Genomic DNA, 24355 nt, shown 5'->3' on the forward strand with positions numbered 1-24355 from the left:
ACTGGGCATCCTATAACCATCAAGACCAGCAGCCGTTGATAGTCCTTGTCCTCCATGAATTAGTCTAAGCCCTTTTTAAAACCACCCAAGCTGGTGGCCATCATCACATCATGTGGCAGAGAGTTCCACAGTTTAATGATGTGCTGTGTGAATGAATCCTTTTTCACAGATTGTGCGGGGACTTGCGCTCCCGTTTCTCCAGTGGAACTCGGACATTCTGGCCTCTGCACCACACTGGCTCTCACACCTTGGACTCACAGGAGCAGAAGAGGGGGTGTGCCCTGTGTCTGGGCTGGACTGCTTCAAGCTACACCCGCGTGTTTGAAGGCTTCTCCATAACAATAATGAAATCCCAGAAAATTAGCACATCAGAGAGGCAAGAATCTTTCGCCCTGGTATGATAGCTTTCTATGTGTGAGGATTCCTTTTTCCTTCTTTTCCCCAATGGTGGCACTACCTGAAATGGTACAGCCCTGTCACAAGTGGCCCTCCTCAGAGAACAGTGGGGAAAAACCAATCCAAACTCAGAACCCCCAATCTGTTATAAATATGCTTGTGATTCTGCCCGCCCTGTCGAAGAATCACAAATTCCTCCCTCTCTCAAGAATGCAGCTGTTCTCAACCTATCTTTTTTAAAAAGGTCACGTCTTCCTATGTCAGCAGCTTTTTAAGATTAGTTAGGAGCAGACAATTTAAAATGACATGCAGTAAAAATTTGATATTAATGAATATGTTAATGTACAATCATATTTTTTCAAACCCTCTTACAAGGATCAGAAACTACTCAAGAATCCTCACTGGAACGTTGGTGCACCATCAGTTTTTGGTACCCAAGAAGACCCCGGTTCAAATCCCCACTCAGCAGGCTGGCTGACCTTGGATCAATCATTCTCTCTCAGCCTGACCTACTTCATGAAGCTGAAACAAGGATAAAAATGGCTGGAGGGTGGGGTAAGGGGGCAAATCCTGAGCTCCTTGGTGGAAAGAGGTGATCTAATTAAGTCTAACATCCACTACCATATGAAAAATGACAGTGAGATTAAGTAAAGATATATAACATAGGATGTTGCCATATACTGAGTCAGACCATTGGTCCATCTGCCTCAGGATTGTCTACACTAACTGGCAGCTGCTTCTCCAAGGTTAACCACCACCACCAGATGATTAAAGCTTACATCAAACACACATAACACATTAAATCATAACAGACAAAAAAAAGCATACAAAAGACAATACAAAACAGCTTTAAAGCTCATTTTAAAATCAGATCAAATCTGAACAACCAAAATTTAAAAGGCCTGAGTGAACAAAAAGGTCTTTGCCTGGCATTTAAAAGAACAAAGTGACAAAGCCAGGTGAACCTAACTGAGGAGGCTATTCCATAAACAAGGTGAAACCACCGAAAAGGCCCTGTCCCTGGTAGCCACCCGCCTCACCTCGTTTGGCAGGGGCACCCAGAGGAGGACCTCTGAAGAAGATCTTAAGGTTCGGGTAGAGACATATGGGGCAAGGTGCTCTCTCAGGGAATCTGGTCACAAGCCATCTAGGGCTTTAAAAGTTAAAACCAGCACTTTGAATTGGGCCTGGAAACAGACTGGGAGCCTATGCAGCTGTCGAAGCACTGGCATGATATGATCAACACGTCCAGTCCCAGTTAAGAATCTTGCAGCCCTATTTTGTACCAGCTGCAGTTTCCGGGCTGTTTTCAAAGGCAGCCCCACACAGAACGCATTGCAGAAATCTAAGCAAGGGGTTACCAGAGTGTGAAAGCCAAGCTATCTCTGTCCAGGTACGGTCTCAGTTGGCTTATCAGCCAAAGCTGATAAAAGGCAGGAGTCTCTCTCAGCCTTATCTGAAGATGCCAGGTATTGAATCTGGGGCCTTCTACAGGCAGGCAGATGCTCTTCCACTGAGCTACAGTCCCATCCCAAAAGGGAGGACTCTTCCAGTGCTCACACATGTAGTCTCCCATTCAAATGCAAACCAGGGCAGACCCTGCTTAGCCAAGGGGACAAGTCATGTTTGGTGCTACGAAACTAGCTGTCCGAACCCAGGGCAGGCGAGGCAGCCAAGCAGGCAGAAAGGCAAAGTGCTGGAGAGACAAGCTCCTGCAGATACAACCACCAAGGCACTGGCAAAGACTGAGCGTCCCAACACTCCCAAGGCAGCCCTCCTCCTGAGGAGATGGGCCAGCTCCCCGCTACCCATCCAGAGGGAGATCTGACAAGTCACACAGCGGTTCTGTCTGCAGAGCCTCAACTCGACTCTGGTCTGGCACTGCTTCTGGGAACAAGATGTCTCGGAGGGAGCAATTGGCTCTGGCTGTGCCAGTTCCAATGGCTCTGAGGTTCTCCCATCAAGGGCACGAATCCAGGCTGGGATAGACTCCCCCTCCTCAAGGCTGGTGTCCAAGCGATCTTTAAAAAGCTCTTAAAATTTACTTGTTTACGGAGGCTTTTTAATGTGTTTTACTACAACCTGATGAGTTTTTAAGTTTAACTGGGTTTGCTTTAATTATTGTTACACTACATTGTGTGTTATTGTGTTAAATTTTATATTACTGTTGTGAGCTGCCCTGAGCCGTATTGTACTGGAGGGGTGGGATATAAACGTTCTTAAACAAACAAACAAACATAGAACCATGACACAAGCATTCCAAACTGTCTAGATCTCAAATAAATATACCCTGGGCCCTTAAAAAAAGATTTTTTTTTTTTTTTTTGCAGATGTACGCATCTGCGACAAGACACTTTTCCTCTTTTGTTTATGTAAAAACTGCGCATGCAGGAAGGGGGCTGGGGACCCATCTTCCACATCTTAATCTAAATGAAACTTATGGCCCACACGCTGAATTGTGTCACCCCAGAGAATGTTATGTTCCTTCACAACTCTCATAGAATCAGGGTGGATGATTCCTATTGACTAGTAAAACTCTTTGGAAACGGACAAAATGCTGATCTGACCAGAGACCTGCCATCAGACAGCGTCCGTCCTTAACGTTCAGAGGCTGCGTTTGACACTCACCCATCGGTTTCTTTCAGAGACTTTATAAGCGTCGAAAAAGTATCACGCTCCCTTCGGAGGGCTTCCATCAGTTCCGCATATTCAGATTCCTTTGTTTTCTGTGTTAAAAACAAAACCATGGATTCGTTACATTTCAGGCGTAGCTGTCTTGGAAAAAGGGTTTGAGAAAGGAGACGAGGAGGGAAAAGGTGGTCCAGAATATCTGCCTAACACAGTAAAGAGCATTTATAGAGCACTTCCAAGCATTCAGTGTTGTTCACATACTTTAACTTGCAGCCTTCACAATACTACTCCTATCAAGGCAGCTCGGTATGAAGATGAAACAGAAAGAGAGAGAGAGACATGTGCCTAAGGCCGCTTTGGAAGCTCACAACAGAGACAAGTTCCAAACTTGGGACTCCCCTGACTTCTAGCTCCACCTCCTAGGTCCTACTGCACATGGCTGCTTTCTTTGTAAAATGCTTCAAAATGCACCCTTTCTTCGACTCACAGGTTGAAATCTAACCTTCGCTTGGGTTGAGTCGAAGAGGAAGGAGGGTAGTCCAGCCTTACTTTAAAGCCCAACAGTCACCAAGGTGGTCACAAGCCCTGACTCTGCTGGGCCACTTCAGACTGAAAGATGAACCTGTGTGTGCGTGTTTTGTTTTCAGGACACCGTCTCCTCCTCACAGGGGGCTCGCTGAAGGCCTCATCCGCTGGCAGCTTCCCAAAGCGGCAGGCAGCGCTGCCGTTTCAGATGCATCACGCTTGGCCCTCCTCAGAACCGGGCTACTCTTAATCTCTTCCTTGCTGGCCTTCCTTCCTCCGGTCTACCCAGAATCCCTCTCCCAAGCTCCTCTTTTGCCCCTGCCGCGAGGAACTCGGTCGTCTTTCTGCCCCCAAAGGCTCTGCAGCAAGAGAAAGGGTGTGAGGAGGGGACTGAGGGAAGGGAAAGGAAAGGAAGCAGCATCATGGAGGTGTCTGGAAGAGGGCTACAGGCGTAAGGGGAAGCAAGGGAGATCATGAAGGGAGGAGCAGGAGGAGAGTCGAGCACAATCGTGGCGGTGGAGAAACAGAGGCAGTGGGGCAGGGATATGCTGGGGGAGAAGCGGAGTGAAAGCGGGGGGCAACACCAAAGAGGAGTGAGATGGGTGAAACACCGGAGACGGCTCTCACAAAGCTGCTGCTGGATGCTCATGATGCTTCCACTGAGCAAACCAGATGCATTCAGGCTTCCATCAGAGCGCCCTTCGCCCCTCCAGGTTTGAGGGGATCCTTGGCCAAGTGTTATGCCCCTTCCCAAGCCAGCAGGCCCTGTAGGTCTGGCTTGGCAGCTGCGGGAGAGCTCCCTTCAGTGCGGGGCGGCAGGCATGTTAATTTCCCACAATGCCCCCTGACAGAACTTTACTGGGGCCACCTTGCTTTCTTTCTTTTTTTAAGCAGTGGAACCTGCCAGGGTGCTGGGGTCACAGCAACTGCAACTGCAGGAATGGGCCATCGATTGTGGCTGGGGATGATGGGAGTTGTAGTTCAACAACAGTTTGCCCAGCCCTGCGCTAGTGGACGCCACCTACAGAAACTGGGCCTCAGAGGACAGAGGAGTTATGATAGCATGGCACTGTTGAAGTCCAAGCTCAGGACCAGCTGCCCAGCCCATCCAAGAGGCTTCCGCACCCTCAGCCCAAGGGTGCTCCATCAGCTCCATCAGCACACCAGACTTCCGTCCCCAACGCCCAACCAACGTGTTGGGACAGATGGTCTTTGGGAGTCCCTTTCTGCCCCATCCCAGCAGGGACAGAGCCAAATTTTTGTGTTTCGGATATGCCTGACAGCTCCACAAAGGAAGAGGCCCTTGGAAGGCATGTCTATCATCATCTCCTCTGCATACGATTACAGTCTCTCCCGCGAAAGGTGTGGGAGTGAATTATTCTGCCAAGTTCCCCAACGCATTGCGAAGAAAGCGGCAGATATGTAGCCCCCGCCCTCCCGGCAGTAATGCAGAGGCGGCTAATGAAGTATCCCGCACCTTGACACAGAGAACCAGAGTCGCTGGGAAAGGCTGCTACCTGGATGTTTCCGAAGGCAAGCTCAACTAGTGATGGTCAGAAGACAGACCAGCTGGTGGACCACTGCCCAATTTCTGCTGGACCCAGGGCACCTTGACCGGTGTCAGCCCAGACCCTCCAAAACGACTGATCAGGCCTCTACTGATCTTTTAGGGGGAAGAGGGCCAGCTCAACTCAGGCCTAGCAGCTGCTAATGCAGCAGTTTGCCTTATGATGATGATTAGCAATATTAGTATTTCTCTAGCGTTCTCCACATTCATGGCCCATTACCAAGAATGAGAGGACAGGTCTCTGCCCCAAGGAGTTCACAACTTAGACATCAGAGCAAAGCAGGACAACAGGGGAAGGGGAGGAACATGGGGTCAGGGTTAAAAAAGAGGGTGGGAATGCACAATGGTTGCAGTTATGCATCCGTTGGCTTTAGGGTTTGGAGAGGGCAGGATAATGCCAGAGGTGGGTTTTAAAAGACTGAGAACCCTGCCAGCTTTCTGGGAAGCAATTCCAAGCACAAAGTGTCAAGGCAGAAGCTGTTTTGAGAGAGCAGGAGGAGACGTTTGGAGGGCTGAGGGCAGTGGAGCTTCCGGAGCGAAGGTCCCTGGCAGGAATGAAACTAGATAAGCGGGGAACAGAGGACGTTACCTTCTACCAAGTAGGCCCATTGGTACATCTAGCTCAGGACTGTCTACACTGACTGGCAGCAGCTCTCCAACGTTTCAGGCACAAGTCTTTCCCATCCCTGTCTGGAGATCCTGGGGTCTGAACCCATGACCTTGTGGAACATAGGAAGCTGCCATATAATGAGTCGGACCATTGGTCCATCTAGCTCAGTATTGTCTACTGCAGGATGTTGACCCTCCTGCAAATGTTAGCTTACAACTCCCATAATCCCTGGCTATTGACCATTGTGGCTGGGGGTTATGGGAGTTGTAGTCCAAAAACAGCTGGGGAGGGGGCAAAGTTGAGCAGGCCTGGTCTATCCAGACTGACAGCGGCTTCTCCAAGGCTGCAGGCAGGAGTCTCTCTCAGCCCTATCTTGGAGACGCCAGGAAGGAAACTTGGAACCTTCTGCATGCAAGCAGGTAGGTGCTCTTCCCAGAGAGGCCCCATTCTCTAAGGCGATTATCTTACAGTGCTCACACATTGTCTCCCATTCAAATGCAAATTGGGGCAGACCCTGCTTAGCAAAGGGGACAGTTCATGCTTGCTTCCACAAGACCAGCATCTTTGCATACAGAGCCTATCCTCTACCATTGAGCTCTGACCCCATCCTCTTAGAAAGAGAGAGACTGCAATCACCAAGTGCACTAAAAGCCCTAAAGCTCATTTTTGTCAGTGGGAAAAGTAACACAGGAAGCTGGAAACATGCCTTCCCCGAGATAGATCCTTAGTCTCTCTTGCTCAGGATTGTCTCTACAGTGACAGGCAGCGGCTCTCTGGGATTTCGGGCAGGAGTCGCACTCAGCCCCACCTGGAAATGCTGCCAGGGCTGAAACTGGGGGTGGGTGGGTGGCAAAACAGATGCTCTACCGCTGAACTGCAGCTCCATCCTCAGATGTTATGGAGACCTTTGAGGGCAAAGGCAAGGCGTTGGTGCTGAATCCAGGAGGGGCAGGAAGACATGATCGGTGCAGTGACAGGTGAATGATGTTAGAAGAGGAGAGCTGGTCTTGTGGTAGCAAGCATGACTTGTCCCCTTAGCTAAGCAGGCTCTGCCCTGGTTGCATATGAATGGGAGACTAGAAGTGTGAGCACTGGAAGATCTTCCCCTCAGGGGATGGAGTCACCCTGGGAAGAGCATCTGAGGTTCCAAGTTCTCTCCCTGGCAGCATCTCCAAGATAGGGCTGAGAGAGACTCCTGCCTGCAGCCTTGGAGAAGCCGCTGCCAGTCTGGGTCGACAATACAGAGCTAGATGGACCAAGGGTCTGACTCAGTATAAGTTCATCACAGCAATCAAAAAATATCACACACAAACAGTACATTTCTCGCCACAACACTATCTCTCAAACAAAACAGACCATAATTCAAGGAAGGAAGGCACCCACGTTCTGCCTTTGTCAATCTGAGATCCAGCAAAACCAGATTGTTATAGCAGCAATAGCACAGCATATTATACTCAGTGCTGAGAAAATCACAAAATCAAACCTTCCTTCCTCTTCTGCTGTATCCTCCTCTTCCGCTATGCCTCTTCTTCAAGAGACACAGCAAAAGGGCTCGCTCTCTCTCTGCCTCCCAGTCCCTTTGAATGAATTTTGAAATTCTCTCTTTTTGTGTTTCCCTCCTCCCTCCTCCCAGCCAATGGGGACACAGTTGCCCATGACAACACTTGATTTGTATGATAACAAGCCAACCAAGAAGCAAGGAGATGGCAAGCCAATCAGAAGCCAGTGCCAGAAAACCAACCAGCAAGGGAAAACAGGCCTCCAAAATGTGTTTGGAATGTCTGGATCGAAACAGGGGTTCTTCTGCTCCGAGCTCAAAATAAGCCCTTTATTTATTTAAGGGGTGAGCTGTTTCGTGCTTGAATAACTCAAAACGGCTCATTTCGAGTCAAAATGTTTTGATGTCGAAACATTCTGCACACCCCTACTGTATACCGAGCACAAGATTTGCCTATCCATTCTTAAGTTCTCCCGCGAGCGGATGAGGATCTGCCCAGTTGAGTCCAGCAATGTCATCTTCCAAAAGAGACAAGGACACCAGTGTTCCCTCTAACAGGGATTCCCACAGGTTCTTGACAACATCTGCCATAATCCCCAAGCAGAAGCCATTGCCGTTGGGGATTCTGGGAGTTGTAGTCAACCACATCTGGGAATCTCTGTTAGAGGGAGCACTGAAGGACACACAGAACTCCATGTGCAGGGATCCTGTCTAGGTGATCAACAGGCTAGGCCAATCTGGTGTGGAGATGTGCCCACCAATATAGAAACCATGCCCGGTCCCCCTTCAAACAAGAACTCAGAGCAGTTTCAAAGCAAGAAAACACGGCCACATTAAAATTGCCATAAATAAGGATGACAGCCATCCACAGTTGAATAAAACAATCATTTCAGAGCCAGGCAGTAAAACACAGTATAATTTCACGACCGCAGACAGCAGCACACCAAAATTAGAATGAGCATTCTGGGTACTCCAAGTGCTTGGTGGAAGAACAATGTTTATATCTGGCAATTAAAACCATGTAGGATTGGGACAAAGGGGGCATTCGGCCGGACTGGGGCAGGATGGAGAAAGAAACTACCATGTTTCAGTGCGCCAAGGCTGGTTCCAAGACTGGGGGGGGGTCTTCTGATTGTGGGTCCATGGTCTACACTAGGCCTGCTCAACTTCAGTCCTCCTGCAGCTGTTGGCCTACACCTCCCATAATCCCTGGCTATTGGCCACTGTGGCTGGAGAGTATGGGAGTCCAAAAAACAGCTGGGGGGCAAATTTGAGCAGGCCTGGTCTCCACTGACTGGCAGCCGCTCTCTGGGGGTTTCAGACAGGGCTCTTTCCCAGGCTCGCGCAGAGACTGAGCCTTCTGAACTCAGACACTGGACACGCAGGGCTCTTGAGTAACACAGGAAGCTGCCTTCTACCAAGAGCTCATCTAGTTCAGTATTATTTACTCTGACTGGCAGCAGCTCTCCAAGTTTCAGAGAGGGGCCTTTCCTAGCCCTGCCAGGAATTGAACCCAAGACCTTGTATGCAAAAACTGTGTTCTGCTACTGAGCCATGGCCATTCTGCAATGCTCTTTTTTAAAATAAAATAATTTTTTTAAGCACATGATCTTCTAAATAAGGGTTTGTCCACACTGGGTTTAGAGCCTATGACTATTCACCCATGGTAACTGAGCAAAGAGACACCTTTCCTAAAGTGGCGGTTCTCTGTATTTAGCAGGGAGAGAGCAACTGGCCCTATCCATCCCCAGCACAGCATCCCTCCAGTGGCTGTTGCTGGGGCCTATATTGGGTTTCTTTTTTAGACTTTAAGCCCCTTTTTGGGGGGAGCCATTTTAAAAAATTTATATCATATCTATGTAAACCGCTTCACAAACCTTTGTTGAAAAGCGGTATATACATATTTGTCATATTACTAACAACGTTACCCTTTTCTTTCACCAGGGCAAACAAGACCTCCAGCAACCATTCCCAACTGGAAAGACAGGAGAGGCAAACCCACCTCCAATTCTCGGATCATCTTTATTACTGGCTGCTGGGACGGAGAAGCCAACTTCTCCTTGACCAAATCCTCATTCTGTTTCTGCAGAGCCTCTTTCTCTCTCAGAAGACCTTGACACTTCGATAGCCATTCCTGGAGCTCGGCGTCCTTTTCCTGAATCGCCCCATCAAGCTTCTAAGAAAAGAAAAGAGACATGTGTCACACCTGTAGAAAGTCACGGAAAGTTCCTAAACATGAACCAAGAGTTTATGACATTATGATGCTGTCCTCTTTTGAGTTTCAAATCACTGGTCCGGATTTGATCAGCAGTGTCTGCTTGGACCAGCAGCAGCTATTCAACCTTGGAATGGAGGTGCCAGAGACTGAATCAGTCTCTGCTTTCTGCCAGGTCAGACCATTGACCTGTCTTTGGTCCACACTGTCCATTCCAACTGGCAAAGCTCTCCAAAGTCTCCATCCTTCTGTCCCAGATCCTTTAAATGAGAGGTTGAATTGAATTTGGAGATTGAATTCAAGATGTGGGAGATTGAATCAGAGATGTCAGGAAATTTAGGACCGACAAAAGGAAGTACTTCTTCACACAGCACATAATTAACTTATGGGAACTGAACTGAACTCATTTATTTGCGGTCAACAACCAAATAAACACTACAGCAAAGAGCAATACAGTACAATACAATCACATAGGTAAAAATTTAAAAACCAGTTTGCAGACACCTTATTTTACATGCCTCCGAGCAAAAGCAAGCAATCCTATGGATAACTTCTTCATACCTATCTCCTAAAAAATAAACAATAAAATGTTCCTCAGACCAATCCAAATGTTTCTTTTGATTAACTTATGGGATTGTTAATGATTAGTGTTAATGATTAACTTATGGTATTCTCTGCCACAGTGCGGTGATGGCCACTAGCTTGGATGGCTTTAAAAGGACAGGTCTATCAATGGCTACTAATCTGGTGGCTACAGGCCACCTCCAGCCTCAGAGGCAGAATACCTCTAAATATCAGTTGCAGGGGAACAACAGCACACACCCCCTGCCTGTAACCCTGGGGTGGGCTTCACAGAGGCATCTGGTGGGCCACTGTGGGAAACAGGATGCTGGACTAGATAGACCTTGAGCCTGATCCAGCAGGGCTGTTCTTATGTTTGACATGCCTATTATGAAGTTGCCTTCTGACATGTCAGACCATGAGTCCATCTAGCCCAAGGGTTCCAAATCTTGGGTCCCTGGATGTTTCTGGACAACAGCACCCATCATCCACAGCCACACTGCAGCCGTGGCTGATGGCTGTTGTAGTCCAACATAATCTCAAGACTCAAGGTTGGGAATCCCCAGACTAGTCTAAGAACTATCTCCTTGGTTGTGAATTCCTTCCTGGAGAATTCTTGCTCAGGGAAGTTCACTGATGTCTTTGCAATGCTGGGTTTTTAACTGCTGAAGAGAAGGAAGTGGTTGAGAGTGTTGTTTTTAAGCTGAACTTATCATCTTGTATTGTCTTGTGGATTTTATTGTTTATATTATTTCTTGTAAAATCAGCCTGGAAACATTTTGTTGAAAAAGCAGCATATGAGAGGTAAATATTTTGTTTCACCCATATTTATTTATGAGAGCAGAACAAACAAACAAAAAGAAAAGGAACTTGATACATTTATTTATCTTATCAAATTTGTATGCTGCCCCAAACTTCTGTCTCTGGGAAGCTCACAAGAAATTTCTCCCACACCTTGCAAAATGAACACCCCTGGGACCCACTAAGCAATCTTGTGAAATGTACCCTAATTCTGCAATCGAATCAGAAGTGCCAAACTAGAACAGAAAATCATAAGTAAATCCAACCCAGAGGGGAAGGCAATCACGTTTAAATGAAAAAAATTATTTTGGTGAACGTTTAATCTTGGCCCTGCTACTTTTCAATTTTGGTTTTCGAGTGTTATATTGGAGCTAGTTTGCGCATCACCATATGATTTTTTTTAAAAGGCAGTGTACAAATATACAAAACAAGTACAGGAGCTTGCTAATTGGAAAGCTCATGAATCGAGGTTGCAGGACAAGCAAACCAGATGCCTTTTATGCAGCATGACATTTCTTAACAGTATCCTCTGCCTTCAACCCCGTAACCCTTCATCAGATGTTTTTGAAAGACCTGCTGGGACAAACCCTACACCAACTTGGCTCCCCAGCTGCTAAAAACTACAACTCCCATCATCTCCTGCCACAATGGCCTTCAGCATCTGGGAACCCACCTTTGAGAATCCCTGCACCAGGGTTTCCTGTAACAGGGAATCCAAGATGTTGCTGACTACAACTCCCAGAATCCCCAGCCAAAGGCCACTGCAGCTGGGGATGCTGGGAGTTGTGGTCAACAATATCAGGGGTGCCCTGTCACGGGGAATATAGCATTATACTGCTTCTATTTAAAACATAAAACATTCTATTTAAAACCCTTTTTTAAAAACATGGAAATACTGATATTTCCCTCTCCAGACAATAATTATTTGTCTCTATTTCCCTCTCCAGACCATAACCTTACAAGGCAATAACCTCTTATTTTTGTCTCTGACACTGATGTTAACTTGTGTGTGTGTCTGTGTAAAATATATACTGTATAAAGCTGCTTGAGCCTCACACACTGAAAGACATGAAATGCCCAGACCAAACCACCAAAGATAGATTCTGTTTCCCCAGGTAGATTTCAAAGTTTGCCCAGACCACCAATATAAATCCCAGACCCAGGAAAAATGCATTACTTGCCCAGAAGATACAGAAAGACTCTCCTATTGGAAAGCATGGGGAATGATATCTCATAGAGATAGCCAAAGACTAGAGTCACAGAGAGTTAAGACTAAGTTCACATGACTGCAAAGTGCAGGTCCTCCTGAGTCCCTCACTGACTGACATGAAACTCACAGACTGAACTATAAAAATTAGAAACATTCCGTGTTCACAGCTAGCTTGCAGACCTCACCCAGACTACCAAAGAGATCTCAAATCCCAGGGAAATTCATTAATGTCCCAGAAAACCTGGACAAACTCTTCCATTGAAACATACGGGGAAATGAGACTTTATAGAGCTAGGAAAAAACTAGAGTCACAGAGAGCTAAGATGTCCGTATGCTTGAAAGGGCATGCAACATGCACCCCCCCACACACATCCCACCCCGGGCCCCCATCAATGACTTTAGCCCAAGTCTGCCTACCTGGAGCAACTGATCCTTTTGTGCAGCACCGTCTGTTAGGCGAGTGATGACTAATTCTTGGCTTTGCAATTTCTGATTGTTTTCGCTCAGAAGAACACAGTAATGAAGCTCCAATGCCTTTTCTTTTTCAGCCATTTCATCGTGCGATTTCTCCAGCTGATTCCGAAGATCCTGACGGAGAAAGGGCGGCGAGAGGGAGAAAAATGTAAGTACATCACATAAAACAAAGTGCCGTCTGGCACAGGAGAAGCTGTGAAAAACCCTTTCAAGCAATAACCTGCATGAGGGGGGCCGTTTTGCTGCATCGCTGACTTCTGCTCCTGAAAGTTCTAATGCAAGTTTTCAAGGCACCGTCTTTCTAAAGAAATTCTTCAGCTCTCTCTTCCCCCATACTGATTTCCAATTCATCATTCTCATTACACATGATGCAATGAGGACAGATCCACATGAAAGCCCTGATCTATCAAGGAGATGGGTCAGGCCTTCCTTTTCAAGCCTTGCGGGGGCAGGGGGCACATATGCAATATCCTTAACAGAGTTTATTTTAAATTTGTTCCCTGCTTTCCAGACAGAGTGGGAGCCGATGTCTCTACTCTAGCCCTGTTCACTTGCAAGCAAGTTTCCACAGATTTCTGTGACATCTGAAAAGGAGCCCCACAGAAATCAATGGGGCTTGCTAAGCATTGCAATCCCATAGAAAAAGTGATTCACCGTGTGTGTGTCAGTGTTCCCTCTAACAGAGATTCCCAGTTGTTGTTCATTACAACTCCCAGAATCCCCAAGCAAAAGCCATTGCAGCTGAGGCTTCTGGGAGTTGTAGTCAATAGCATCTGGGAATCCCTGTTACAGGGAACACTGTTGTGTGCATCAGTAAGTAAGTGATTCTTTATTTACGACCCAAGGTCAGCATAACATGACATAAACAAAACATCTCATAACATAGGGAGCTACAATTGGAAGAAGGAAATATGTAAATATATAAATTTCCACGGATAAATAATCAATAAAAATTTTAAAATCAATCAAGAAGGACACGCTGCCATAACAATACTGTAATAAAACAAAATTTGGCCACCTTAAAGGTGACATCTAAAGTTCTATCCGCAAGAAGATAAGAAACGTAAAAATCTCCAGAGCAACCTGGGAAGGGTGTCAGAAGAGGAGTGAGTAAGAAGCATCTTAAATCTCTATATAGTGGACAGCGCAACAAAACATGTTGGATGGATTTAACTTCCCGCATACCACATGGGCATAATCTATCCTCCCTAGGAATCCCCAGGAACCTCCCCGAGAGCACCGCTGAAGGTCACATGTCATGCCTTGCTCTAAAAAAGGCCCTCTGATAACACGTCATGCTCAAAGCATTCAAATCGGCAGCAGGGCCCCAACTAGAACGGCTCAAATCCACTGGGAGGGTTCTTGTTGAATTGCAAAGTCCAAGAATCTTTGCTTCAGGATCTGCCACTGGTGTGTGTATCCTCATGGGTTTCCCTCTGTACGTGGAATCTTCTCTCCCTCCATTGGAAATAATGGCGTAGCTAAAGCATGGATCTCTAAAACACCGTGACTAATGCAGCAGAATGAGGTGGTAGAGTCCTGATGGGACAAAACTGACTATACCATTTTGGCCTGCAGGTAGAAGGATCACATTTCTGAATGATTCACTATGCTATAAGAATAAAATCTAGGCCCATCTCCCTCCAAGCAGAAATCTAAAACTTCACTCACTGAATTGCTACATTTTTACTTGCCAGGAGACTCCCCCCCCCCCCCCCCGACTCCAAAAAATGGAAAATAGGAGATTTGACCAACAATTGGCATCCCCACCATGATCTCTGGTTTGAAGAGGTCGAGTCTGCTCCACTTGCTCAGAATTCTTATGGCCAGATCGTTGGCGAGGACAGGGCAGATGCTTGCAGTGGTGACAATCTGAATGCAATGCCTTCCGCTCCACCTGCCACACTCCGGCCCCACAAAAGGCAAGCAAATTGGCCTAGTTCTTCTCATGAGTCCTGGGATGTGTTCTGAGGACACCCTACTAAAGCTAAGCACATCCAGGTCTGGTCAATACCTAGAGGGGTGACCACCTGGGAATGCCACACGTGCCACAGTGGGTTCCGGGATGGAAAATAAAGGGGATGTCAATGTGAGAAATGCTGTATTTACCTGGATCCAAGACTAGGTTTCCCCTCTTTGATGGTATAAATTAAGATGACATCTTTGATATCTTAAATTCAGGGCCCTGTTCCTTTCAGGCAAACACAGGTACAATCTATAATGTCTATTCTGAGTCATCTGAATCAGGGTCATCCACAGGAGAGCTGGGCTTGTGGTAGCAGGCATGACTTGCCCTCTTTGCTAAGCAGTGTCTGCCCTGGTTGCAATGAATGGGAGACTCTACGTGTGAGCACTGAAAGATATTCCCCTCAGGGGATGGGGCTACTCTGGGAAGAGTACCTGCATGCAGAAGGTTCCAAGTTCCCTCCCTCTACCTAGGGCTGAGAGAGACTCCTGCCTGCAACCTTGGAGAAGCTGCTGCCAGTATGTGTAGACAATCCTGAGCTAAATGGACCAAGGGTCTGACTCAGTAAACAGCAGCTTCCAATTTGGATAAATACAGGCACAGAACCTTATTTAGCTCCACTTATGTACCTTGGGCATCTTTGAGTTACACTAGTCGATTCATTCCAGAGTCTCTAATGAACATAAAATGCCATGCAAACTTGCCTGGAAATTGGCTCCCTTCTTCGGGCTAGATTCCTACAGAACACCCAACGCTATCCATCACTGGAGCACTTAGAAGAAAGTCAATTGGTCTCCACGCAGCAGCTAATACAGCTCTGCAGCTCCAAGAAGCCTCCCGCCACCCACCCCAACATCACCCATCTCCATGGACTGCGCTGTGATTAATAACAGTTGAACTTCGAAAATGAATGGGGAAACGCGCTTTAAACGGATGCAGGCTGAAGGTCAGAGCGGGTGCCCCCCTCCTTTTGTCGAATGGAAATGGATGGGGAGGACAAAGAATTCAAATCCAAAGCTCCCAATCCCTTCTTTTCCCGTTCAAATTGGAGGAGGGGAGGGAACACAATGGATCGTTGATCCCGTACAATGACTTATTGTCCAAGCCCAACCAATTGATCAAAGAGGATGGGTTACCGGGAGGTACACCTTATTAAAGCATCTGTATTTAGGTCAAGGTAAAACAGCTAGTTAAAGGTGTTACACATTCGGGAGCTCGGGAGAAGGCTTGAATTTGGGGATTTGCTCAGAAAAGCTTGGCTATGCAGACTGAAAAGCAGACAGAACTCACATCGAGTCACCCATTCAAAGCAAGCAAGCCCTGCTTAGCCCAGGCAAGCCATGCCTGCTCCCTCCAGAACAGCTCTCCTCCCCACTCGCCTTGGCGGCCATGTTTTTCCATATGTTTGTCAGAGAAGCTTCATCTCAATGGTGAAGGCTGCACTTTGCTCCATAGTCTTCAGGGATTCCATCACCTCTGATCAATCTGACTCAAGCCCCCCAAAACCTCAATGCTCCAGGAGGACAAGGAAAACTCCAGTACTCTACAGATCAAGCCCAATCAAGTCCACTACTATAACTGCTTTTCAACCACGTTCTCAAAGCGGTTTATGCAGAAAAATAATTTTTAAATGAAAACAATTCCCTTTCCGCAAAGGGCTCACATTCCAAAAAGGAATATACGGTAAAAACCAGCAACAGCCACTGGAGGGATGCTGTGTTAGGGTTGGAGAGGGACAGTTGCTCTCCCCCTGCTAAATACAGGAGAATCGCCACTTCGGTCTACAGAACACATGCGGGAAACTGGTCAGCAAGAATCCATCAGTTGACGCTGGAATTATTATCTGCATGTCAGTAGTTCTAAGTGTAAAATCCAGAGGAACGAGTTGTGGTATGCAAGGACAAGACAGTGGAGTGGAATCAGGAATATTAACAATTTAATGAGACAGATATTATTTACAGAGAGGCAAGTGCAGTCTGCCTTCAGGGCTCTTGCTGTTGGCTGTTTGTTAGCCCTGCCTCTACTCCCAGGCTAGCAAAGAAGTAACTAAAGCCCCATTCAAAAGCTGGCCTGGATCAAGGAATGGATGAACCAAAAACACCATACTAAGCATCAAGTGTTGGTAGACACTCAAATAGCCAGCTGCTCACGCTCCTTCCACCTCACTTGTCCACAAACTCCCTAAAACCTTCTGATCCAGGGTTCAGATCCTGGGTTCAGCATAAACCTAGTCATTACTTTAACTCAAGGCCTTCCACCCACAGGTCCATGGATGTTGTTGGACTACAACACCCATCATACATAGTCACAGGTCCACAGATCATTGGGATCCCCTGTCTAATTAACCACTGCGGACATCATGGCCAGGATGGCAGTTAATCACAGGCAAATCTGTGGCCCAAACTAGAAGTTCCCTCTTCCTTTTGGTTTCTTCCTTCCTTCTGGTTTGTTTAGCCAAAAAGAACCTCAACAACCTTCTAGTCTGAGCAGAGAAAGGCTAGGCAAGGAGAATCTCAAATCCCCAACTTTTTCACCAGCTGGAGAAAAGATGCAAGGGTGGGAAAGAAGCTGGGGAGGGGGCAATTTTGAGCAAAAAAATAATAATCTGGAGGAGACCATTTCAGGTAGCCCCTTCCCTTCACAGAGCATCCATCCACTCACATATGTAGCTTACCTGCCAGATACTGCTTTGGGTTTAAAAATAAAGGAAGAAAGATGCCAAGGAAAGTAACATGCAATCAGTATATAATATCTAATTTGGGCCAGTAGGAATGGAGGCCATTGGAAGAGCGGAGTAAGCATTGCGATTCTGCAGCCTGCTTCCTACTGCAAACCCCTGGTTAAGCAACTGACAATATTAGTGTCTAAACTGGCCCTTGGGGGCTTCTTTTCACCCATCTATGTTCACTGCGGCGGCCAAGGATTCTGTTTTAGAGAGATCATTTAATTTCCCAGCCAGGAGTTCAGATTACATCTAATTCCGATTACAGAGGGATATGGTTCATTTTGTTAAGTGTTATGGACTGGCCGCACAGCATAGCAGACATTTCAGCTAACAGCTGAGCTTGTTTGGGGGAAGGAAACAACGTGAACGAACTCCAGCGCTTTCTGATGTGTCAAACAAGAAAATACCGCGGTGTGCTCCTCACTCCCACCTGCCTCCTTCAATGGGCAAGTTTCGCTCGTCCAGGGTTCTGGCAAAATGCATTCAACTCTACGAAATAGGAGACCTCTGTATCACAACATCAGCTGCAAGAAAGGTAACGGGGATCGCGTCCTGAGATTACTGCAGGTTAGTAATCAGCCAGGACTTGGGGCCTCTGAGCAAGCATCTGTGGAAAGAACTGTCATAACCAGGCAGGGCGAAAATACTCAGGGAGAACTGAGTATTTCTGAGCATTTGGTGATTTGTGGGGAAAGATGAAGAGCAAGCAGAGAAAGCGGCCATATACAGAGTCAGGCTGTTGACCCCGCTTGTCCAATATAGTCGTGTCTACTCTGAGTGCAGACAAATGCCATCCCCTGTCTGAAGCAAAGGGGTCTCCATTGCACATGGCATATACACAACTGCCTTATAGCAAGGTATGCCATTGGTCTATCTAGCTCAGGCCTGCTCAACTTCGGCCCTCCTGCAGATGTTGACTTACAACTCCCATAATCCCTTGCTATTGGCTACTGGGGCTGGGGATTATGGGAGTTGTAGTCCAAAAACAGCTCGGGGGCCTAAGTTGAACAGGCCTGATCTAGCTTAATATTGCCTACGCTGGCAGAGGCCCTCCAGGACTTGAGAACTGTATTGCCCAGCCCTACCTGGAGATGCTAAAGATCTTCTCTATGCAAAGTAGATGCTCTTCCACTAAGCTAGATGTCGCCTGTCTCTCACAGGCCCTCACACACAAAAAATGTAGCCAAACAGGTGGCTTCCAGACCTGCCCTTTCCCAAAGACTACTGAAGAACTGGCACATCCGGTGGAGAAGCCAGAGCAAGGTGTCACCTTTTAAAAGTGGCGGTTCTCTTTATTGAACAAGGCGGCCCTCTCCATCCTCAGCATAGCATCCCGCCAGTGGCTGTTGCTAGCGTCTATCTTATGTTTCTTTTTTTGAGATTGGGAGCCCTTTGGGGACAGGATAACCGACACGCCAACACGGCCTCGCATGCCGTGCATTAGAGCCGCACCGTAACGGTTCGGAGCAGCTGATTAAGTCCTAATCTTAATTGCCTTGCGCCAAAACCCTTAAGGCGCTGGGCCTTTTTGCTTCCAGAGGAAATGAACTCGCACGGGGAGCTCGGGTCTGATCGAACAGCCAGGCCCACGACAAAGATTTCCTCCCTTATCTTAATAGCTTGCAACTCGGCCCACAAGAGACCTCAACAAAGCCGTAAGCGTGGTCGCGTTGGGGAGGGAACGGGCCAGAATAATAGCAGGCAAGCGGGAAGCCGGGGCAAGGAAGGAAGCCTCTGCCTTTGCGCCAATACAACCGGTTTGGCCAAAGGGATGGTTACCTGGTTCCGGTGTCAGAAGAGGGCAAGCATGAGCTGTTGTGATGAAAACAAGCTGTGGGGAGCAGGCACAGAACCAAATGGATCCCTGGGCTGAAACACAAATGTCCCGTCCCGTGACACAGAGCTCATTGTCAGTACCATCGGGGGGCTCGAATGCTCGTTGTGGTCTTTGAAAAGGCCTAGACCCCAAGAGATGACAAAAGGGGTGACTGCATCCCCAGACTCTCAACTTTCAGTACATTGTCGTGCCTTTTTTTGTCCTGACCATTGGGCCAGGGGAACATAGGAAGAAGCCTTCTATCGAGTCAGACCCTTGGTCCATCTAGCTCAGTACTGTCTACACAGACTGGCAGCGGCTCCTCCAAGGAGTCTCGCACAGCCCAATCTTGGAGATGCTGCCAGGGAGGGAACAAGGAACCTTCTGCATGGAAGCAGGCAGCTGTTCTTCCCAGTGCTCCTCCCCCATCCTCAAAGGGGAAGATCTTCCAGTGCTCAGACATGTGGTCTCCCATTCCAATGCAAGCCAGGGCAGGCCCTGCTTAGCAAAGGGGGGCACCTCATGCATGCTCCATTTGCAAGGGTGTTTTAAAAGCTCTGGGAAGTTTTAAAAACACAAGAACCATTATAAAAAGTCACGGACGTTCTCAGAGACAGGGGTGGGAGAGACTCCCGCCTGCAGCCTTGGAGAAGCCACTGCCAGTCTGGGTCGACAATACAGAGCTAGATGGACCAAGGGTCTGACTCAGTATAAGGCAGCTTCCTATGGAAGGCTACAACGTTTGGGAAAGCACCATGGACAGGTCCATGAGACATGTTAATCAGACAACAGCCAGAGGCCAACTGAGCTCTTAAACTCCTCTCAGCTCAGTCAGCCTCTGCCTCCTTTGAGCAACAGCCTTAAAAGGGGCGCTCCTCTGGTCTGGAGTCTGGCACTCCGCCTCTCCGGTTGACCCTTCCTACCATGTTGCAGATGTGCAGGTATCAAAGAGGGTGAGGGAAGCGTGATGCTCCCCTGGGTGCTTGCATCCCAAGGGTGATGCTTTGGGGGGCTTCAGGCTCCATGTTGTACAAATTCATCAGAAGCTTCCTCCTAGAAGCTTCCTCCTTGGTCCATCTAGCTCAGTGCTGTCTACACTGACTGGCAGCAGCTCTCCAAGGTTACGGGCAGGAGTCTCTCCTAGCCCTACCTGGAGATGCTGCCAGGGGTTGAACCCCAGACCTCCAGCATGGAAGCATACACTGAGTTAGGCTCCATCCAGCCTTCCCGCGAACAGGAATTCCCAGATGTTGTGCACTACAACTCCCAGCATCCCCAGCTGCAATGGCCTTTGGCAGGGGGATTATGGGAGTTGTCGCCAACATCTGGGAATCCCTGTTAGAGGGAACACTGGCTCCATCCCCTAAGGGGAATCTCTCCCATTCAAATTCAAATCAGGGCCGACCCTTTGCTTAGCAAAGGGGACAATGCATGCATACTATCACAAAGCCAGCTCGAAGGAGAGGCTCCATCTCTGGCCTGGAGTCATGGCCCAATCCTGGCCCTGCCTTTTCAGGCTCACCAGTGAGGATGGGGGCCCTCACAACAAATGAGAAGTTACCCCTAGAACACAGAGTGGGGGGAGGAAGCACCCGACCCAAAGACCCATCTGAAGGTAATAGTCAAGTAGAGATACATTTGTACAACATGTTCGCCTGTTGACGTCTGGTGCCCGCACTGCTGATGAAACTCACACGCAGGCGACGGTAATTACATCCACCAGAAATTAGCTCCCGGGTCACTCTGGATAATCTCTGCTCCGTCGTCCGCACCTGCCTTAATGGCAGAAATAATCACTATCTTTTTTTGGAGGCAGAGCCCGCAGGACAAATTCGGGGAAGCAGCAGAGACGAGAGACTGCATCTGTAATTCAGTCATATTTAAATGGATTATGCAGTGGGGGCAGGGTGGGGGGGTGTCTTGGTTTCTGATCTGTGGACACAGACACCCCTCTGCTGGCTTTAAGGCAGACTGCAAGAAACAAGATTCTCAGGCATGCCCACTCCTGAATCCGCCCCACCCCTTTCTTTAAAAACAGAGAGCAAGCATTTGCAACCAAGAAGCAAGGGTAGGCCAGAACAAAGCCCACCAGTGGGAAAAGAAGCCACTGGATCAGAAACTGTCTCTGATCAACCAGGAAGGAAGATTCGAGTCACTAAAACAAATCTCCCCCCCCACCCGATGATGGTCTACAAGTCATCAGATGGTTGAAGGGCCACGTGCATATGAAATAAAAGGAATCCGTGGCCAACAAAGCAAATCCAGTTGGGCCAACTAATTAGACACATCTCCTTGGGATGTGAAAAGGAGACCCATCTCAGCTCTAACTTACACAAGAGCAGAGCCAGCGCCAATACAGATGCAGACGTCACATTGAGTTTTGCCTTGGAATCACTAATGGATTTCTCCTATGCAAATCTAGAAAAGGCTCCTCACCACTGTTCTATCAGGGATTCCCAGATGTTGTTGACTCCAGCTCCCAGCATCCCCAGCTGCAGTGGCCTTTGGCTGGGAGTTGGAGTCAACAACATCCGGGAATCTCTGTTAGAGGGAACACAGCGCCTCACCTGCTGGAATTTCAGGAGGAGTAAGAACTGCAAGGTGATCAGCCACGTTTCTCACCGACACTGCAGTAAAAGCCCATTGGGACGTTTCTTTGCCCTTGGGATTCAGCTCAGAGTGAGATAGCGGAGCCAACCTCTGGCTTATATTGTCCCTCCCTCTGCTCTAAGGGAAGATAACTGAGTTTATCTCTATGAGACAGAACAAACATCAGCTCTTCTAGTTTCTGATTTATGTCCCACATGTGGTGAAGAAAGTGGGAGATGAAGCCCAAACGGAATCCCAGGGAGAGAGCAATAGCTAACCGGCCCCCAAACCGATGGATGCACAACAAGGGCAGGTTTTGTTTGGTTGGATCAACTTGGTGAAAGGGCTTTTCTGCTTCCAATTTCTATCCTCACACTACAATCATCAACGGTGCTCACAGCCAATCTGAACTCCATGGATCTTAACTCATCCTCTCCACACATGGCAAACTTTTGTCCTCATCTCAGCTACAATTGAGAAATAAAATACAGGCTGTCCTCAATGCTCCAAGTCAAGATGCTTCTAAATTGCCACCTGTTTCAGCTTTACAGAAGAAAAAAATAAGGTATCCAGTCTTGGTTCAGGAACCAGATCCTCATTTGCCACAGCTTCCTATGGGGGAAATAAGTTTTGTTTTTTTTAACTTAAGGCAACATTTTGAGGAATCGCTTGTGTCCTTCCTGTAAAATATGCACAGGACGACGGACATGCGATTCAGCATTCACTACTGAAATGTCATTCATTTCCTACCACTCCGACGAGCTCCGCAGTCACCCCATCTCTCTCACAACTCTTGGGCCTGACTCCATCGCAGCCATGGGTGTTGACATTTTAAAAGGACTTCCAACAACAGAGCGAAAGCTTGAATCTGGAGCATGCAGTCTAGTGCACCCCGACGACGAGAAAACCATGCAAGTGTGACATTACCCCCTCTCCGCTCTCCAAAATCAAGAAGTCCAGAAAGTCTTCATATCGGTAGTCAACAAACCAAGGCCGAGAAGCCACGGAAATCTAGGCCTCCCCAAAGGAGGTGGCTGGATTTGCAGCGACAGCCAGGGACGCATGTCATGACCCTGCAAACACCTGGGTTGGGGAGAGGGCAGAAAGTCTTGGGGAAAGGGGTGGATCGGGCGATGGAATGATTCTGGGACCTGGGGGATCCAAAACAGTATCCAGGCCAAAAGACACAATCCTGCCAATGGCCTCCAATTAGAAGGAATCTTCTAAGGACACCCCAGCCTCCTCAACATCACCAGCACAAGTGCCTACAAAACCACCAGCGCAAGTGCCTGCAACCAACGCTTGCTTATGGAAAGCCGGGGTGGGGTGGGGGTGTGTGCTACGTGCCTTAAGTGGCTACCCAACCCAGCAGTTTGCAGACAGACACTGCTGGAGCAACTTTCCCTTCTGCTCCAATGCTCAACTTCTGCAATTAGAGCAGAATCTGACCGTGGTCGGGACCTGTTGCCCTGGGAACTGTCCAGGGTCCTGGGGCAGCACTCTCCTGCTTGGAGTACTGCTAGTGGCATTAAAATGTATTACATCTCCTTTTCTCTGGTATTGTAACTTCTACTGTATCCCATACTTCTGCTGAACCTGCCAGGCAACATATTACTAAATCGCCAACTATCCAAGAGGTAATATACTGAATATGTCCAATACAAATACAAAATGATTCACAAGCGGGTTGCAGCATCACTGTGTCCTAATAGATGAACAAGGAAGAAATTGGTCCCTCTTCAGAGCAGAAATGTGGCACGTTGGAAGTCAGACGTCCCTCAGGACTCAGCCTGACATAGTAGAAGAAAGGAATTCTGCTCAGCTGTAAGGGGGAATTTATAAGAAAACAAAAATCCCCCCGCCATATAAAATACACCTTTATGTATATTATTATGTACACACACACACACACACACACACACACACACACACACACAAACACACCCCTCATTATTGACTGGTCCAGCACTTGCAGTTTCACGTATCTGTGGTCAGATAATTGGCACCCAACCTTGGTATATGTGTGTGTGGGGGGGGGTAGCCTGCGTATCCATGGGTTGTGTATGGCCATTTCCAACTGCCATTTTATTTCTGGGAGCCATTTGGCTCATTTTAACATAAAACGGGGCAAAAACACCCATTTCTGGCTGATTTACACAATGGTGAACTACTGAAGAGCACAGGAGGAGACTTTGGAGGATTATTGTGGGGCGGGACCTATTTTTGGTTTATTTTCGGCCGATTTGGTGTAGTCTGGGAACAGAATAACACACACACACCCTGATTCCCATAGCCTTCATTATCCATTATTCACAGATTCGCTATCCAACCTGCCCCCGTGGAAAACAACCCCCACGAATAATGGGGGTCTCCTTGATGTATGTCCACACTTGTTTGCTTAACCTAGTGAAAGACGAGATTGTGGCACTGCCTGGGGGAGGATGGACACGTCTGAAAACGGGACCAGTGACACGGATGCCCAACTCCCTTCTGCACCTACGCTTATCAAGCAAGCTTTGGAGAGGGAAGCGATGCCTGGTGGCAGTCAGGCACACCTCTACGCGATCAATAAGCAAGCTCTATCTATGCGCCACGCATGAACCTGGAGCTGTTTCTGCTCTTCTACTAGCATTGTCATACACCAGAAAGGGTGCAACCTCCTTTAATTAATAGGCTGGGAATCTGTTCAGCACCATCCACTGCATTTATCCAAGACTGGTATCATCCCCTGCTCAATTACCTAATATTTGAAAGAAATTAATGATACTTGA

At 47.8% G+C, this 24355-nt stretch overlaps 1 protein-coding gene across 4 annotated transcripts in view; it reads right to left on the reverse strand.

Moving 5' to 3' along the window:
* CDK5RAP2 (CDK5 regulatory subunit associated protein 2) overlaps positions 1–24355 on the reverse strand; it is a 130604-nt gene that overhangs the window by 78170 nt on the left and 28079 nt on the right. For all 4 annotated transcript variants that reach the window (XM_053282557.1, XM_053282556.1, XM_053282554.1 and 1 more), the window contains exons 13-15: positions 12432–12602; positions 9230–9403; positions 3025–3122 (exon numbers count right to left, since the gene is read on the reverse strand). In XM_053282557.1, coding sequence (XP_053138532.1) covers positions 3025–3122; positions 9230–9403; positions 12432–12602 — 443 coding nt within the window. The remainder of the gene's footprint in view (positions 1–3024; positions 3123–9229; positions 9404–12431; positions 12603–24355) is intronic.

The sequence above is a fragment of the Hemicordylus capensis genome, chromosome 17 (assembly GCF_027244095.1).
Source record: "Hemicordylus capensis ecotype Gifberg chromosome 17, rHemCap1.1.pri, whole genome shotgun sequence".
Lineage (NCBI taxonomy): Eukaryota > Metazoa > Chordata > Lepidosauria > Squamata > Cordylidae > Hemicordylus > Hemicordylus capensis.